The sequence below is a fragment of the Takifugu flavidus genome, chromosome 14, assembly GCF_003711565.1.
Source record: "Takifugu flavidus isolate HTHZ2018 chromosome 14, ASM371156v2, whole genome shotgun sequence".
NCBI classification, from domain to species: Eukaryota; Metazoa; Chordata; class Actinopteri; order Tetraodontiformes; family Tetraodontidae; genus Takifugu; species Takifugu flavidus.
The window spans coordinates 4,438,129-4,456,310 of record NC_079533.1 but is presented as its reverse complement, the minus strand read 5'-3'; the positions used below and the strand labels follow the sequence as shown (position 1 = coordinate 4,456,310).

The 18,182-nt window shown below is 39.5% G+C and overlaps 1 protein-coding gene across 19 annotated transcripts in view; it reads right to left on the bottom strand.

Annotated features, from left to right (window-relative positions):
- LOC130538156 (RIMS-binding protein 2) overlaps positions 1-17,326 on the bottom strand; it is a 36,396-nt gene extending 19,070 nt beyond the window's left edge. For 13 of the 19 annotated variants that reach the window (XM_057055502.1, XM_057055508.1, XM_057055510.1 and 10 more), the window contains exons 1-11: positions 17,131-17,325; positions 15,512-16,477; positions 12,848-13,102; positions 8,321-8,428; positions 8,016-8,144; positions 6,121-6,297; positions 5,533-5,712; positions 1,439-1,606; positions 560-643; positions 372-461; positions 73-195 (exon numbers count right to left, since the gene is read on the bottom strand). In XM_057055502.1, coding sequence (XP_056911482.1) covers positions 73-195; positions 372-461; positions 560-643; positions 1,439-1,606; positions 5,533-5,712; positions 6,121-6,297; positions 8,016-8,144; positions 8,321-8,428; positions 12,848-13,102; positions 15,512-16,336 — 2,139 coding nt within the window. In that variant the 5' untranslated portion in view covers positions 16,337-16,477; positions 17,131-17,325. Of the gene's footprint in view, positions 1-72; positions 196-371; positions 462-559; positions 644-1,438; positions 1,607-5,532; positions 5,713-6,120; positions 6,298-8,015; positions 8,145-8,320; positions 8,429-12,847; positions 13,103-13,542; positions 14,945-15,511; positions 16,478-17,130 lie in introns of those variants that run through there. The other 6 variants (XM_057055506.1, XM_057055503.1, XM_057055504.1 and 3 more) reach the window with 6 other exon arrangements.
- Between the last annotated feature and the right edge of the window lie 856 nt (positions 17,327-18,182).

Sequence of the window (18,182 nt, the reverse complement as noted above, 5' to 3'; positions counted from 1 at the left end):
AAAATTATTTTGCAAATGTAAAATAACAGCATTTAAAACTACAAAGTACATAGTAGCAGAGTCCAACAATACCTTAAGGACCTGCTCTAGGTTCTCCAGTTTGGCACGGAGTCTCTCGTTCTCCTCGAGAACTGAATTGTGTTGAGCGGTCACTTTAGAGAGATCTTCCCTCAGCTCCTCATTCTCAGTCTGAGTCTAAAAAACAAAACATAAGTCTAATAGATCTTGGAAGATTTCTGTTTGAGTATTGTCATAGTTTTTCATTGTTTTTGGGACCTTGAGTGAGTCGGTAAGTAAACTATAATTGCTGATAAATCAAACTGTCAAAATCCATTTCTATTCTGTAGAATAATCTTCAGCTCATCACTGGCCTGGTCGAGCAGCTCTGCCTTCGTCCTGAGGAGATCTGTCTGCTCCTCTAGTTGCTCATTTTTGCTGCGCTCATCCTTGAGCTGGCTCTCCTGTCCCCAACAACACAAAACAGTGTCCTTGAATCAAACTTGGTTCAAGACCAAAGAGCAAAACAGAAGGAGCCAATGGGGGCAAAAAAATAGCTTACTAAATCCAGACATCGCTTTTGTCGCTTCTTTACTTCATGCTCAAGGTTTTCACATTCTTTTCTCTTGCTGCTTAGCTCACTTTCCTAAAACAAAAATGATAATGAAACACAGTCAGTCGATACTGTGGCCACGAACAGGGCTAATTCAAGCAAATACAGCAGTTTCTACTATAACCATGCAAAGAAATGTTTCCATTTTGACCTCTGAGTTTTAGTGATGTATTATAAAACTTTATTCTATAGGCAGTTGGATGCATGTCCAGCAAGGGAAAAATCAGTTTATTCAACATGGTCACTGGACCACAGTCAGGTATTACCAGTGCAGCTGTGTGGAGGGAGCCTGCAGTATAGATGGACTAATTGCAGACACCGTTTTCTGACCATTGTCAAAAGTAACATAATAATGGGATTAAACTGCATTTACCTTTAAATTTAAAGGCAAGAAACTTTGGTTTGTGACATCAACAGACATATCTGTTATGGCACAATAAACCATGAACTCAGCCATTGTACTCAGTTGGGTTTTTTTCCATGACATCTGATGTGTTGGCAATATTGCTTTTGCATAATAGATCTCTTTTATTGTCTCAATTGCTTCATATCATCCTTACAATTAAAGTCACAAAGTGATGAAAGCAAATATGATCTATTTAAGATATAAGATGCTTGGACCAGCATGGGCATTGTGCTACTGTTCCACAGGACTTGATTGAAATAATCCCAACATTGCATAACAAATCTGAGCATAGTTTTTCCTTCCATGGCATTAAGCTGAAGCACAGCACTCGAATTCACAATGTACCGCACTTGCTATATATTACTTAAGGAAGCCCTGCTGTAATGACATACGATACAAGTACAATGTATTACTGTTCTCACCACAGACTTCAGATGCTGCTCCTCTCTTTGCTGCTCCTGTGGGAATGGTACTGGGCTAAGGCCAGGGTGGGGCGTCACTTGCTCCCTCGACTCCTCCTCCTCTCCAGGAGTCTTCTCACACTTGGATGGAGCTTCATCTAATACCACTACTGGGGTTTTTCCCGTAACCTGGTAGGTGCACAGATAAGCACACAGGCAGTAAGTATTTCATATTAAGTTATTATTAGTTGTAGTATCATCTTTATCAATACACTCCTTTGGTTTAACACAAAGTTAAGTGGTAAGGATGTTTATATACTTGTAGCTGCAAGTTTTCTCTTCAGTGGTCTACAATTGATCAATAATCCAGAGGACTCCCTGGAACCTGCGACATGTCTACATCTCATTAGTGGAAAGTCAGTACTTTCTAATAAGCCAAAGTGGAGTGACTAGAATATCTCAATAGAAGCTCCTTTTCTCAGCAACTTTTTTTTTTTCTAAATTACCTTTTGGATTCATGAGTGGCACACTGTCATTGTTCAAAGGTTAAGATTTGGGAATCAAGATCTATTTTGGGAGCAAACCTACTTAAACTCTGGGTAGAACAGAGAAGTTGCAGCCAAGGTTGTGACCCAGTAACAAGATCAAAGGTGCTTCGTCACATGCTGCGATGGGGATCTCTTCTTTTACATTGTTCAGAAACTGCATTGACCTCAGGTATTCTTAGAACATGAGATGGATCTAATTTTCATGTCATGAAGTTTCGCCAAAATTATAAGACTACTATTAAAAGAGATAAATACAATTGTTCTATTAATACCATGTAGATGGGTGCAGATATTCTCAAATAGAACAGATAATGTTCTTAGTAGCACAAGCATGAAATTGGGTGAGTGTCTGTTTTGTCTTTTGGTCAGAGGACCAGATGGTGCTACTAGAGGCGATAAAGGGCCAGCAGGGTAACTAATTAGTGTTTAAAGTGCAGAGGAATGATGAGAATCTAGCTGGAGACTCATCCACTGGTCCTATGACCAAAATATAAAAGATAAGCCAGACACTAACCTACGCTGGAGGCTGTTTGTGATCTCCTCACCTGCAGAGGGATCAGGTGAGCCCAGTACTCCACCTTTGATTAGTCAAGCTTAAGAACACTTGTGGTTCTCGATAAGCTTGTCGTCATTCATACTCACTTACATTAGTAAGTGGACTTCTGATACAATCTGGATAATAGCCAGCATGAGATCCTGATGTTTAGCCTCATTCTAATTCTACTGTAAATAATTTCATATTAGTGTAAAATGCCCTCTGAATTTCATACTTTAATTGCCATAAAAGGGCAGTCCAATAAAAGTAAGAATTAACAATGATGCATTCAAGGAAAACACAAGCAGCATCCAGACACGGAGTAATATAATTCTGACAGTTTTGATGAATAATGCTATAGGGAATAAAGGGGGAGACACAGAGACCAAGTCTTAGTCTTTTATGAATCATTAAAAAGGGTTTATGTGCCAACACACTAACCTCAGACTACTATTGTGACCCAACAAGTGTACAACTTTCATCATGATCTTTTGACACTCATGAGGGTATTTTTTATTAGATCTACAGAAAAGTAATTTAAACATTTGTTCAATAGTTGTGTCAACAAAAGAGGAATGGTTCAATATTAATGATTAAGATGTAAACATCTGTAAATAGTTAATCAAAGGCCACTGATTTGCAGAACAGTATATACTGTATATGCAAAGGTTGCAAACCAAAACTAAGATATTTCTATATGTATATGAAGGATATGTTACTGGATAACATGGATACTGGATAACATGATCAATTCACCTTAGTGTCCATCATTTTATGACAAAACATTTAACATCTTTAATTACAGCTAACGAGCCCACCACAGATTAAGTTAAATGGTCATTTGGATCTTGAAGAAAAAAATTTTATCAAATATCTTTAATTAAGACAGTGAAGAGAGTTCACATTTGCAGAGATAAAATAAGATTTAGCATACTGTGTATGTATTTAATAAAGATCACCCTGAAGCTCATTGGCTTTATAACACATCTGTTTACATTCTGCAGAAGAGCTTCATTATATCTGAGCATCATTTAAGTCTACCTCTCAAAGTCAGCATTCATCTTGCTTTGCTACGTCTTTTGGTCTGATGCGTCAGTAACCAGTTTCTGTTATTTTACCAATGCAAAGTGCATTTTAAGTTTACTTGTCTATTAAATGCACATGCACCTTATCATTAAATTGGACAAAATTCAAAAACATATTATTGCAAAATCTATTGGCTAAAACCTGCTGGATGCATGAAAAAATCCCCTGTTTAAAATTATTCCTGATAACTTCCCTAATGAGAAAAAATTACATTTATGTTTCCACTAATGTGAAGGCCAGAGAACATGTTTTATTCAGATGAGGTCCCAGCAGATGGGCTAACCAGTGATGTGTACACTTCACAGTAATCTGGTCAGCAAACACAAATGGATCGAGTACACCTTGGGCCCATGCATATTAAAGCAGGGCCAGATTCCATTCAGCAGGCTCTGAATGCCATAAGCACATTGGTGTAATCCCTGCAGACTACCGAAACGGGTAACTGGATCACTTCTTTTAAAAGCACCTTAATGGATTGGCCAGGCCGTTCATTTTGTTTAAAATACGCGGCATATTGATATCAACCAATAAACACTTTAACACTGTCAACCAAGTCTGCTTGCTCAGATTCTGCAATAAAGCATTACTGTTCAGATACTAATTTTTCAAAGGAAGATTCTGACATAATGTATGTCCTTTTCTACTAATTCATAAGAAACTACAGGTGAGTCCAACAGAAAAACCACCCGTGCTGAGTGATGATGTTACACTTACTGATGTAACCTGGTTTAACATCCTAATAATCTTTAGGAATGAGTCGGGGGTTAAAGGAACTAACACTAACACAACATTCAGTCCTGATCACACAAGAGTCATGACATGGATTTGCTTCTGCTGTCAGGTCTCAAGTTTGACTCCTGCACAATCTCATATCTAAGTACAATGATAATGACACTTGAAAAACAAATCCATGGTGTAACGCTGATATCTATGCACAGGGACAACAAAACAGTTTAAAAGACCTACCCCCTTTGTATGATCTGCGGCAATGTCAAGCCGTCCCTTGGCCTGCTAGGTGTCCAGAGCAGGGCGAGATAGAAAAGTCTATAAAACGAGTATAGTCTTACCTACCAGCCAAAACCCTCTCACCACTACCACAGCAACAGAGAGCGGATTACTGGACTGTACCATTCTGTTGTTAGAGGGGATTAGAGTTCACACAACATGGCCCCTTTCTCAGTGTGCACATACCACTGGGAGTGCATGTGTGTCCCACAAATGAGAGATTACCACAATCGGCATTCTCATTTGAGCCTCAGGCAGAGATTTTATTCGATTTCTCTGGGGAATTGTACAAAACAAACACCTTTATGTTATGTTATTAAACTGATTTTAGCTTTAAAATGTAGCTACTAAATATTATATTTAAATGTTCAGTAGTTTATCAGGCTTAAACATAATAAAAATGTTTATTCTACATTATGTAGCCTATTCATCATGTTAATGATGTATTTATACATATTTCATTTTTGGGGCTTCTAATAAACGAACAGAGAAGATGAGTATTAAATGCAGAGAGGAGCAGGGTGTGGGAGTTTGGGATCTTTGATCAGGCCCAAGTTCAAGACAGGGAATCATCTCATTATGGTTTGTGACAGATTAGTATTGAATCCAGCAAAAAGCTATTATACAACAGTGACAAGCAAAATAAACGCCAATATAAATATATGGAAGGTTTTTAGTGAAACTCAAAATGCTACATTTGACAGTATCATATATACAGTACATTTACAGTTAAGGAGTATTTAGTATTTTTGTATTACCCCAAAATTTCCAGCTCCTCATCAGATTTTGGATTTTTTGAATTTGTTTCAAAATGTATTTTAGAAAAAAGAGTTCCTTGTTAAATACATTTGACAAATTTTAAATTTGATCAATAATTTGATCAATAAAGTTCCGTGTTCTGGTAAAGGGCATCATGTCCTGATATGAAAAGATTAATATACCTTCTCATCTCCCTCCACCTCAGCTACCCCACATGTGTGTAGTTGATCAGGGTTGGGACTATGGCTGTGCTGCTGCCTGGATGATGTGACCGACAGTTGTCTCTGGAGTCGTAGCACCTCCCTCTGAGACTCTCTGAGAAGCCTCTCAAATTCCACTCTGCCAGATGAAACAGAAGAGCCCTACAAAGGCACTTTAGTCATAATATCATCCATTCAACATTATAAAACATTCACACTAATATACAATGTACAAGAAATCTCAAACTGCAAATATAGCAAACAATTAAAACATCAAAATTCTGCATGAATAATTAAAACCAGCAGACATTACAGGACCATAAGCGTCTGTGTCCACTGTGTAATAATTAAAACAGCTATATTGGAAAAAGCCTATTCCTGCACTGTCATTGCATCATTAGCAGTGACACAGCCTTAAGTCATAGTCAGGATGAGCACTACAAATGTCACCCAGCAGAGGGCAGGCAGTGGTATTATGAGGCTATGACAGGCATGAGCAGCGTTAAATGGCTGAACATATGGTAGTGTGGGCTGTGTCAACTGGGCGGTGAAGAACTGTTTTATTTGTACCATTCTGGTGCCCACTTGTGCATCCAGCTCCCTGCACTGCTGTTGCAGGGCACCAATCTCTTTGTCCTTCGACAGCAGTGTATCAGCGTGTTGCGCGAGGTCACGAGCTCGTTGACGGGCAAACGCCCTCTTGTATTGTTCAACTGACCCAGGTTTCATTAGAGAGGGGGAATTTACCTTCAAGAGAGCAAAAAGAAATTTGCAAATAAAAATTATTTCAACACTTAAAACCAAAAGAATGAACAAACATTAAGAAAGTGCTCAAATGAAATTACTTTAGATGGTTCAAGAGATTATGAAATATTGTAAATCCCAAAATAGTTTGAAAAAGAAAATCGGCATATAATGCTTTGAAATTAGAGCCATGAATGCTGTACTAAAAAAGGTTAGGTCATTGATTACTATACAACATCATGAAAATATTTCACAGGAAAGAAGATGCAACTGATTCTGTTAACCATTGTATTGGCTCTGACTTCTGATAAAACCTAAATCAGTAGATGTCAAGTAAAAATAAGTAAAAATGTCTACAAAATTAATCAGATAAAACCTCTAAACCACGCAGATGTGTGAATACACAACAGCCAGAGTAAGGTATTGGCTAGGTGATTGGATAACCAATGATACCCCGCATCCTCCCACTTTTAATCACCTCTGCGGTCCCAAAAAAGTGCTGCTAAAAAAATTTTCAGTAATGTGCCTATGTCTGTAATGTACAACACTCAAAATAGTGAGGGGAACTACATGTTACCTTAACCTTTACTACATGAAGTACAAATTAACAGTAGATATTCATGTAGAGTTCAAGACCTGTGGGGTAATGTGGGTCATTATTGCTGAAAAAATATATTTTTGCATTTTTGCATGGAAGGAAACACTGAGCCTATCCATAAACAACTGAGGTGTCTTTCCCCACATATTTGAAGAGGAATATACTAAAACCAAAAACAACAGAGTGAAGGGATGTGTAATGCAGTCACTTGATCATAAAACATACCGAAGCAGGTAGAATAAGAACAAATGACAGATTTTCCTCAGATTATAGCAAATTCATTTCAAACAAAAGAAGGCTCATTACTGAACATTCAGCTGATATTTTGATGATCACCTGACAGGCCTCTGTCACCCCACTGGGTCCTGGCTGCCTCTCCTCTCTTCTCCTCATCAATTAGATCAGTGATGATCTTATTTCTTGTAGTTTCTCTGCTTCTCCCCCCTCTGTCTCTCTGTATCCATCTACAGGTATCACCACCTTTATAGCTGTATGCTTGACCTGCTGACCCACTCAACTCTTACACCAGCAGTTTGTTATAATTAATGTATTTCCCTGATCTCTGGTTATTCTCTCCTCTACCTGTCCTCCCCCCTTCTCTTCCCTCTCTACCCAGCCGGCCATCAGCAGGATGGTCCCCTACATGAGCCTGCTCCTACTCAAGATTTCTTCCTGTTAAAGGGGAGTTTTTCCTTGCCACTGTTGCTTGTTGGGGGTCAGGCCCTGGGAATCTGTAAAGTGCCTAGAAACATTTTTGATTGTAACAGATGCCACCGTGTTTAATTCTGTGTATTCGCAGAGTTACAGTAAAGTGTTATGTATGCACCTCCCCCCCCCCCCCCCGCCAGCACAGGGGTCCTGGTGCCGTTTCCTCGCTGCAGTGTTGCCCATTGCCTTATTATAAAACTAGACAGACAGACAGACAGACAGACAGACAGACAGACAGACAGACAGACAGACAGACAGACTGACTGACTGACTGACTGACTGACTGACTGACTGACTGACTGACTGACTGACTGACTGACTGACTGACTGACTGACTGACGAGTGCTGCTCAAAAGTGCATCATTGCTTAAATAAGAGAAGTGGCATTTTGAGGTTAAAATGCGGGACAGCATACCACTTTGAGGTTGGCCTCCTGCAGTTTACGTGCCCTCTCTTCCAGTCTTTTAGCAAGAACAGCCAGCTCGGTGTTCTTCCTTCTGAGCCGCTTGACCTTCTCCTCCATCTCTGGTGCACAACTCTTCCGCTGAAATATCCACACAGCACAAATATCATTATCAGACAAGGCCTCAGGCTATGCCTATTACCAAGTGTAAAACATGGTGACTACATATTGTATCTAATCATTAAATTGCAAGATGTCTTGACTGGTTTTCAGGCTATGCGGCTGAGGCTAGAACCTCTTTTATATTTGACTCTTACCAGCAGGCCATTCTCCTCTCTTAGTGTGGTACACGTTCTCTCCAGCTCATCAAGGGCTCGAAGGAGTTCATCGTTCTGACACACAAGGAACCCATATTCAGTGCCATTCTAGAAAGTAAGAACATTACAGCTGATCTGCACATGTAACTCAAAAGCCAATAAAATTTTGTTAATAAACATCTTGAAAGTTAACTTAGTGCGCATCTCATTCGGCACATCATGCGATATACTGGACCTAACATCTAACTCTCAAGCAGATTTGGAAAGGATGGAAAGCTGTAATAGCCAATAGTCTGATTAAAGAAATTAAAAAAAGAATAGCCACAAATACTCCACTCAAAATACTGATCAAGCTGCCAAAATTTGTCACGGTCATTAGTTACCAACTGTTTGGTAACTGCAGGTTAGAGATACTCCAGGAGCCCTGGAGAGTTTTTAATGCTGTCATAAGACAGAAGTAATGACCTGCTGTTAACTAAGGGGTTTTTTTACAGGCAGGATGTAGCTGAAACTTGTATCAATGTATCAGTTTTGATTTGTTCTGTTGGGGGTATTTGCCTCGCACCTGTATGTGTGAAAACAGTGCATGATCAAAATCTTGGATGAACTGCTGCACCAAGTGCAAAACACCAGAGGCTCTTCTTTATATGTGAGATAAGCAGACTGGCCTTGGTTGTCATGCTGACAAAGCAGAGCAGAGCAGCATGATGAGGACTTTTCAGAATTCAACTAGGCCTCCTGCCACAGCAGCACTGTTTATCAGAGGTCCCAGTACACTGAGCAGAAGGACATGTGCAAATATATGTCAGACACCCTGAGCCTTAGGGCTTGATTGAGCTGTCCCCCATGTACTGTCTAAATCTGTTGGTATAATTATAATAAAAAAGACAGTTTGGGGGAAAGGCTACCAATTACAAAACACACTTACCCCACAACACAAAATACTGAATACTGGGCAATTGTAAGGTTTCAAGAGGATTTTTAATCATTGTAAGATGTTTTAAATGATGGTTGATTTTTTTTCTAATGAAAATCAATCAAAAATATGACATATGATATGAAAAGGACTTTTGTACTTGACTGCCTTATCACCCCTCAACCAGTATGATCATATGGCTTTTACACAAATTATCATATGGTTGTCACACTCCATCAGTGGGTCTTTGGAATTCTTAACCCATAATTAGGAGTGTGTGTCTGCTGCAGCAGTTCATCTAACCATGGTATACTATTAAAGAAACCCCACTATTTCTATTTAAATGTATGATTACTTCTGTATAAACCAATGTTTCTATGCTCAGTGTTTTAATGTTTCAAAGGCTTTTTCTTTTGATGACTATGTCTTGGGTCCTTGAAAGCTCAATATCTACTCAAAGGCAGCAGAGTTCTACAGATTTGACACACAGATCAATGAAATTCATGTATCACTTTAACAAAGGATCCCATGAAAAGAATAACCACAAATGTGCTGAAAGCCTGAGATATTTTAAAACAGTTCTTCACCTACACTCACATATTTGCCATGAAGTGTCCCTCTCCAGTCCTCCCCTGTATTTATCATTACGGTAATTAGCTCCTATGGGGTCCCTTACTGTCTGAGATTGGGGGCTCTATTTTATCCTCCTGCAGGACAACAGGGTGACACTACACCCCCAGTTGAACTTTTCACACAAATGTCCTGTGAAAATGGAACTACATGTTTTGGGATGATAAGTATTATTTTCATGCCAATACAGATTTCATGCTTGATCATTAATAAACCACAACTAACATTACACTATGATTTGGCATTTGACCTGAATGATATTGGTCTAATGTTAATTATGTTCACTCATCCAATCAAGCCTCAGATTATAGCTTGGAAAGTCTAATAAATCCATTACAGCATTGCTCCGGAGGGTGTAAAAATCCATACTAGCATGCCTGCCTCTGCCCAGGCCACCATTTATTCAGTCTTCGGGGCTAAATTAGAGCTTCAGACATGTTGAGAGCACCTGGGTTAGAGGAAAAGCCCAAATGTGAAGGGAAGGAAAGGGCTGTAAAATATAGTGCAATGTCAACAAAAAAGGCAACACAATATACTTAAGATGATTTGCTTCAATAAAACTTCTCATCTTGACAAAGTCACTGACAGGCATGAGCTCTTTCAACCCCCTGCAATCACTGTTACAACTTCAACAGAGATGCACTGACCTTGTCTTCTGTAAGTATGACAGTGCCTCATCAACAAGAGCTCTGTTATAAAGCGGAAAGCCCCCCTGAAGAAACATTGTCAGCGAGTGCTGAAAAATCCCCTTCCCCTGTCAATAACTCCACACATACTGCAGTAAATATCAATGGGGGTGTTGGACACTCGAATTTCTTAATAGTTTAACATTGAATGTGATTAGTGAACCTGACATCAGACCTTTGTTTCACCAAGAGGATGAATGTTGCTCCAGACAGACAGACAGACAGACAGACAGACAGGCAGGCAGGCAGGCAGGCAGGCAGGCAGGCAGGCAGGCAGGCAGACAGACAGGCAGACAGACAGGCAGACAGGCAGGCAGGCAGGCAGGCAGGCAGAGATGTGGATCCAAGACTCCAGAGATTCCCCTTCTGTTTATCAATTATTCACCACCATATGGCTGCTCAATTGCACATTCCCACATGCACACAGACACAGATACATGTGCAAAACCTAACATGTCAATATAGCTGTATTAAATGAAATGAAAAAATATGTCAGCAGTTTCACCAAAATCAAAGTAAATAATGTAAAAGTAAACATGAATGAAAACAATCATTGCTAGCAGCCACCAGTACAAACTGGATCAGTGATGACCTGTAGGGGTGGTGTCAAGTGCTCAACAGCCAACTCTGCATTCAACAAAATATCAGCTATAAAAACGAAAAACAATCATGCCTTTTGTGAAGAGCTGCATGGTGAAATGTGCTGTGGAACTGTGATGACTGCAACCAAAGTTTTCTGCAGTGCATCATGTGTACTAAAAAAATCACACTGTCAACAATTTAAACGGCAGATTAAGAAAACTAGGATTAATTAATTGATGCCAACATTAGAGTGATATATTTATGGAAACAGTCAATGCTCATGCATTTGATCAGAAAAATTAAACCGTTTCCAGGCCTTGGGAATAACTTTTATTGACAGCTTTTTTCCAGTGCTGGGGATCTGTGTTTATACTGGTACAACAGACCATTTAATCAGATATATTAGATCTATTAGCATGATCACATTGCAGACACAAACCAAACATGAACACAAACCCAGTCCTCTACAAAATGTCCCCAATTACCAAGAAACAGGATTTTTCGCTATGTGTCAGCTTTTGAAAGCTACATTTGGCACTCCAAGTCAGTAAACTCAAGTAATTAAAAAGTCAACAGGACAGAGATGAGGGATCAAAATTAAGTTAAAAAAAATCTAAACAAATAACAATTATTTCATGTCATTTATATCCAAGAACAACAAAGTGTGAAAGAAATATGTCAGTGAATCAAAGTTTCATTTAAACAATCAAACCAGCAACCAGCCATTAAATTACTCAAAGATCAATATATTTATAACACAGAAAAGTCATGTGAGGTTTTCTAAATTTGATCATTTCATTGACCCATGTTTGATTCTTTCTGTGTTCTGGTAAGGGATCCTTTTACTACTGATACAGAGAAATTATCAAATCCTATTATTAATGTCACACGCAAACAAACCTCACACAGGCATTAGTGATGAGTAAAACTGGTAATATGACAACAAAACAAGTGTAATTATTAAGGCCATTAAAGTCTCTTGCTCACAGACTCATACACAAACAAGTGATGAGTCCTGTTTGGCTGAAATGAATGAAATAATAATTTCTAAGACATAAATTAATCCTGAATTGTTAGAGCTTCATAATAAAATTATTTCTGTATTTATGAAAGTGGTTTACAGTGAGAAATCACCATGGCTTTCCAATAAATTTTCAATTGGCTACTATTAAGTGGATCAAGGGTGGTAACGGAATATTCAAAGGTGTAGATTTGTGGACATGGTTACACTAGGTCAGAGTGATGCATCTGTATCTCAGTGTTGGACCACATGGAACTGGTATCCAAAATGATTGAGGATTTGAGTGAGGAAGAAGGAATGGAATGGTCTGTTGTCTTCATCCTTGTAGGTCAGCCAGAGTCATCCACATTTAATCAAAATAAAACACCAAATAGGGCGGTGGTAGCTCAGTCTGTAAGGGACTGGACTTGCCTTCACCCATATGCCTTGCTGGGATAGGCTCCCCATGGCCCCAAAAGAGATATAACAGTCAAGAAAAACAGCGAATATTCCAGCTGTACCTGATATAACAGGCAAAAAAAGACCCAATCCCTTCGTACTTTTATGCCTAGTTTGGTATGTCTGCAGCTCGGGCTTAAGTGAGCAAGAAAAGGATACTGTTTGTTGTTCTATACCTCTTTTTTATAGTTAACTTGCAATAAATACAGGCTCATTTTGATGTCACCCGCTAACAAAAACTGATTCACACTTACTTTCTGTTTGTCCTCCATTTCAAATCCATTCAGGTTCACATAAAGACAGTGGTGTTGTTTTCCTAATAGTAATGCTGACGTGTTTGTGGCTGCACCATCCACACCAGAGATCCCCCGCTGCTTGTCATCTTCAGACTTCTTTAGTTCCTGCTGCAGATGCTGGACAGCTTCGTCCTCTTGATAGCTCCCCATGCCAGTGGGTGCAGATGGAGGCTCAGGCTGCTCAGGCCGACTGCACAGGTCATGCATCACTCCCTGTCAAACAGTCCAACAGCACATAAAATTACACCAATGACACTGGATCATGTGCAATTTCAAGACAATGGAGATCTCTTAATCTGCTGTATTACATGGATCACCTGATGGACCGTAAAATGATGAAGATGTTACTCCTCAATATAATTTTATTGATTTTTTCTTTATTCCTTGATTATGTCTTATTTTGCCGTATAAATGAATGCATCATCTCCGAACAGGTATTACATCAATCCAGCCACTTGTGAGGGTATGCTAGTAAACATTAACATCACTAACAACATTCTTCAGAATGTTGTAGCTAATGTTTACTACGTATAATATACAATTCAGATGCACAGTCCTGCTGTCCACACTGACAGTCATTATCATGACAAACTGCTCTGCATGTCATCTATTTAGTCCAGATAAAGAAAGAGAGCATGCAGACATTTTCTTACCTTTCGTTAAGATAAAAGGGCACATAGACCCAGCTGGAATAGCTAACAAGAAGAGGGGTGCAACAGACATAAAGGGAGCTAACTAACAGGTCTGTTCCGCAGGCCCCAATCTCTCAGCAGGGCCAAAACATGGGTGGCATGTTGACTCCATCCTAATTGATGTGGCCTTGTCAAAAAGCATTTTATCCCAGTGCAGCGGGACACGACAGGATTAATTCTATCTTCGTTACATCAACATAAAGGTGAAGAAAGAGGACGAAGAGAAAATGTGTCCGTAAGACAGCGATTGTTGCCGAGAGAAGGGGGTGGGGAGAGCTGCTAGCTTTGGCCTATCACAAAAAGGCAGGCTTGGAAACGGCCCAATCATTGCAACAACTAAAGCTCGTTTCCATGGAGATGACGCTGGAATGATCTTGCTTGCCTATTGATTCTTCAAGAGGCAGTGCAACCTGCGACAGAGGGTCAGCTGTATGAGGCAGGCAGATAAAAACTCGTTCGCATTACAAGCTAATTCAAATGCTTAAGTGCAGTTGCGCACTAAATAATTCAAATTGGCCATTTAGCCTTGAACATGGACATTAAAAATGTCTAAATCAGGTGCCCCAAATGCGTGGGCAGAGAACATGTGACACTTGATTGACATACAGAGCAGCCAGCCAGTAATCTTTGCAAACATAAATGCATATGAATTACTGCAGAGCTCCTGCAACTAGTTAACTTTCCCGTTTATGACAAGTGAGATGTGACAAAGATCACTTGTTCTATTCGAGCTAGATCTTCTCAAATATGGCTGTCACATGCGAATCTAAAACAGGCTAACTGCAGCCACTCTGAGTTGTTGCCATATGATGGCGTGGGGCAAATTCCTTCAGATTTTCACAACTCTGTCCTGAGATGATGGAGCAACTAAATCATCAGTGGCTGCATCACCTGGCATTTAAAAGTGATCTGACAATCATGTTGGCTGATCTTAAATTTAGAGTTGCAGGGCAAAGCTGCAGAGGCAATAGAAGACACGCGTGCTACTCAGAGCAGATTGATGATTGTCTTTCACAGTTTGATAAACAGTTTCAAGACTTTGCTTTTACTCAAGGCACTCGCTAATTTATGTGCTGCCTAGTTTGGAAAGAGATTGAAGCTGATTCACTTGTAAAAAAATGGCAATGCTGTTTCAGCTAACCTCATCTAGAGTAGACGTGATATTGGCAGTCCAAGTTAATATTCAGCTGAAACATTGTCATACAAGTAACAGACTTTAGGTCAAGAATGTCACATGAAACTGTTATGGTGGGTCAACGCTGAAGTTGAGATTTGCTGAGATGTGATCAATTATTAATCTCCTCTGGATAAATACTTGATCCAAAATCTAAGAGACTGAAGAACATCGACCTACTTCTGCCCACTGCAACAAACAAAAGAAACACACATATGGTAATTCCTTATATATATATTATAATAAAACCTACCATTCTTTAAACTGGAAATATCCAGATATTAACTAATGACATGTTAATAAAATACACCACAAAATAAAGTGACTGTTACATTGGAAATAAAGTAGATTTTCCCAACATTCCAATCAATATTGAAAAAGAGCTTATATAAAAAGTAGAAGATCATACAATATCATTTAAGAGGGCACAACATTTCCAGGAGCCTGAATACACCATGGCACACTGGATAGATGGGAATAAAAACAAAATACAAACTGGACAGTATTTAAAATCATGTGGTTGAGCAGTGAGAAGGAGGGCTTAAAAAAACAGGAGATACTCCGATAGAAATAAAAGCATTTTTTTAATTTCATAAAAGGGGTATGCACGTAATATCCATTGGAGGTCTAATAAGAGTATTTCTCATATACAATGTTCATACTGCCCAACTAAACTCTAAAAATACATTTGAAAAAATATATTTGGACACATTTTTTGGGGAATCGTGTGGAATTTGGAAATATCAAATAGCCTACCTCCATGTTTCTGTCTGTGCATCTGGGGGAAGGGAATTCTTCTGACCTGTGGAGCTCGGTGCAGTTGGGAGGCTGGTTGCTCCAGCCAGCATGGGGGACGTTTGGTGGGTGACAAATTTTTAGAGAGCTAATCCAACAGGTGTCCAAGGCTGTGGCAGGAAGGCAGGGGTCCTCGCCTACAGGCCACTCCTGCTGATTGTGATTGCTTTGCTTCTTTGGCAAGTGTGAACCACTGTGAAGTCTCTGCAGATGGCCCCTGGAGCAGGTTTGTAGCAGCCCTGTCAGACAGGAGTTGATGCTCTCTTTGTGTTGCAGCTTTCTTGAGAAACTTGTCACATTGTGGATGGAGCGCCCCACTCTCCGTCTTTCCTGTAATAATATTCTATTGGCTTTGAGCAGGTGGCAGAGAAATATTGCTTTTTCCAGTTCAAATCCCTGCATGTTATACAGTTTATAGACTGGCTGCTCACCAGCTATCTTCTTATTGAGTATCTCCAGCAACTGTTCCAGCTTTGCATATGTCTTGCTACCACACAAGCACAATGACCAGCAACCTGCAGAGTCTGCAGCCACCTCATGTGAGCAACTCTGAAAAACCCTGTCCTTCTGGCACTTTTGCCTGGCTGCCAGCTCCTTTACAGCTCTCTGGTGTTCATACTCTGCCTTTTCTCGCAGTCGTCTGAGCTCCGCAGAGAGGTGGACAAAGCCCTGCTGTGTCCAATTGTTCTCTGCATTCAAATCAGCGTGCAGCCTCTCCAGCTCTCGTTCACTGGCTGCCTGGCCCTGGCATAGGTTTTTGGAGAATAGTGCCAGAGGGTTATCCATGTCTTTCCTCGTGATGACATCAGATCACAACATGCATGGAAAGATGACATGTATAATCAATAAAGAAGGCCCATGCCTGGAGGTGCAGGTGGGTGACAGGTGACTGTCAGACATGCAGCATGCAATTATCACACAGGGTTGCTGGAAAGATGACAGAGTGGAAAGGGGTGTGAGAGGATAAGAAAAATGGTCAAATAAAAGAGTAAAGGTTTTAAAAACAGAGCAATATTTAAGAATAAGAAAACAAGTAGAATAAACCAATCATCTAATTTTGAGAAAGCATTGGAAAATTGTTCTAAACATGGAAAAAGAAGCTGTTTACACGTTTCAGTAATGAGTAAATATCAGGTACAGTTTGGTCTGAATTGTGTATGGGGAGCAACGGCACAGCAGCTTACGTTTTCAATTAATGGATTTTTATGGTTGTTAAAAAAGACAAGGGAGCTTTAAGTTATGAAGTGGAAAGTGGATGCAACAGGAGAATTTGGACTGAAATCGCAGAGTGTGGTGCACCGTTAGCTGTCAATAACGTTGCCAAATTTACCCTCACAAGCGGTACCATATTGGGTGCTAGGACACGGTTCATATTACACAGGAGGAACGGAAGGCTTTTATCCATGGATAATTAGCTCGTTTGAGTTCGCTTGATTTCTAGAACAAAAAAGATCAAAGCGAATGTGGGCACTGCAAATAAATAACGCAAGTAACTCTTCAAGAACTGGAGCGTATCATTTTAGCAATTTTAGCTAAAAGCTAACCTGTAAGTTTATAGCGACAATTTACATTATACTCACCTTACAATTGCTGAACATTGTAGGTAAAGTATCTTTACGTTAACGGGGATTTGTTCTCCCAAACAAGGTTCTGTTGTCATGAAAGTTATCTTCTCATAACTCAAATGGGTTACAGGGACTAGTTAAAGGGTCCCGGAGCCGTGCAGCAAGCTATTTGTTTATGTGTCAGACGGCAGCGTCTCTAACGCTGCCTAATCAGAACACTGACGCCTTCAGGATCGCCTCGAAAATTACACCATTAAACACGACACATTAAATCAGATCTTTAGTTTTTGACCAATGTCTATTTAGTTTGTAAAATAATATTTAATATACGGAGTACAATTGCCAATTCGTTCCGAATTATTTGGCTTTTTCACTGAACTAACTGAAATATTGCTTCTGAGAGCATCATGGAGCTAGGCTACTAACTGGTGGGGGATAACGACTACTAGTGGTGAAAGGATACTGTTGCAGTATAAATACACCTTTTTAATTGTGAGAATAAACAAAAACATGGACCAATAAAAGGAATTCAAGCAGTATTATCCCTGTTTCATTTAAAATGTTTTAACATCTCACATGTACGTACATAGAGGGTCCTTCAGCTGTGAGCATGTCTGACCACTGGGTGGAGTCAAACAAAGCTTACGCTATCATTTAATAGTTGCGGTATATTTCACTAATGTGAGTGAAAATAGTCCATGTCCAGTGTTAGGATCAACATGAAGATTGATAGATTTAACACATTTTCATGAAGTCTGTGAGATGGTAATAAAAGAAAAAGAAAAAAGAGGGCTTTTCACTCTTTAAATATTGAACACATCATAAATATAAAAATGTTTTTCCATATCTGTTTAGAATTACAAACCTCTCGTATCAACACTGTTTATGATTATGTATTGTTTTGTGTAGGTTATCAAGAACTGTAGTGTAGTAAAGTAGCACAGATACTGTTGCTTTGCAGGTTGGTAATCAACACTGGTAAATTCCTGTTGTGTGCATATTCATCAACTGGGTCATATCTGTCGACACCTATGTCACAGAATATCACCTGTGTCCATGACCTACCT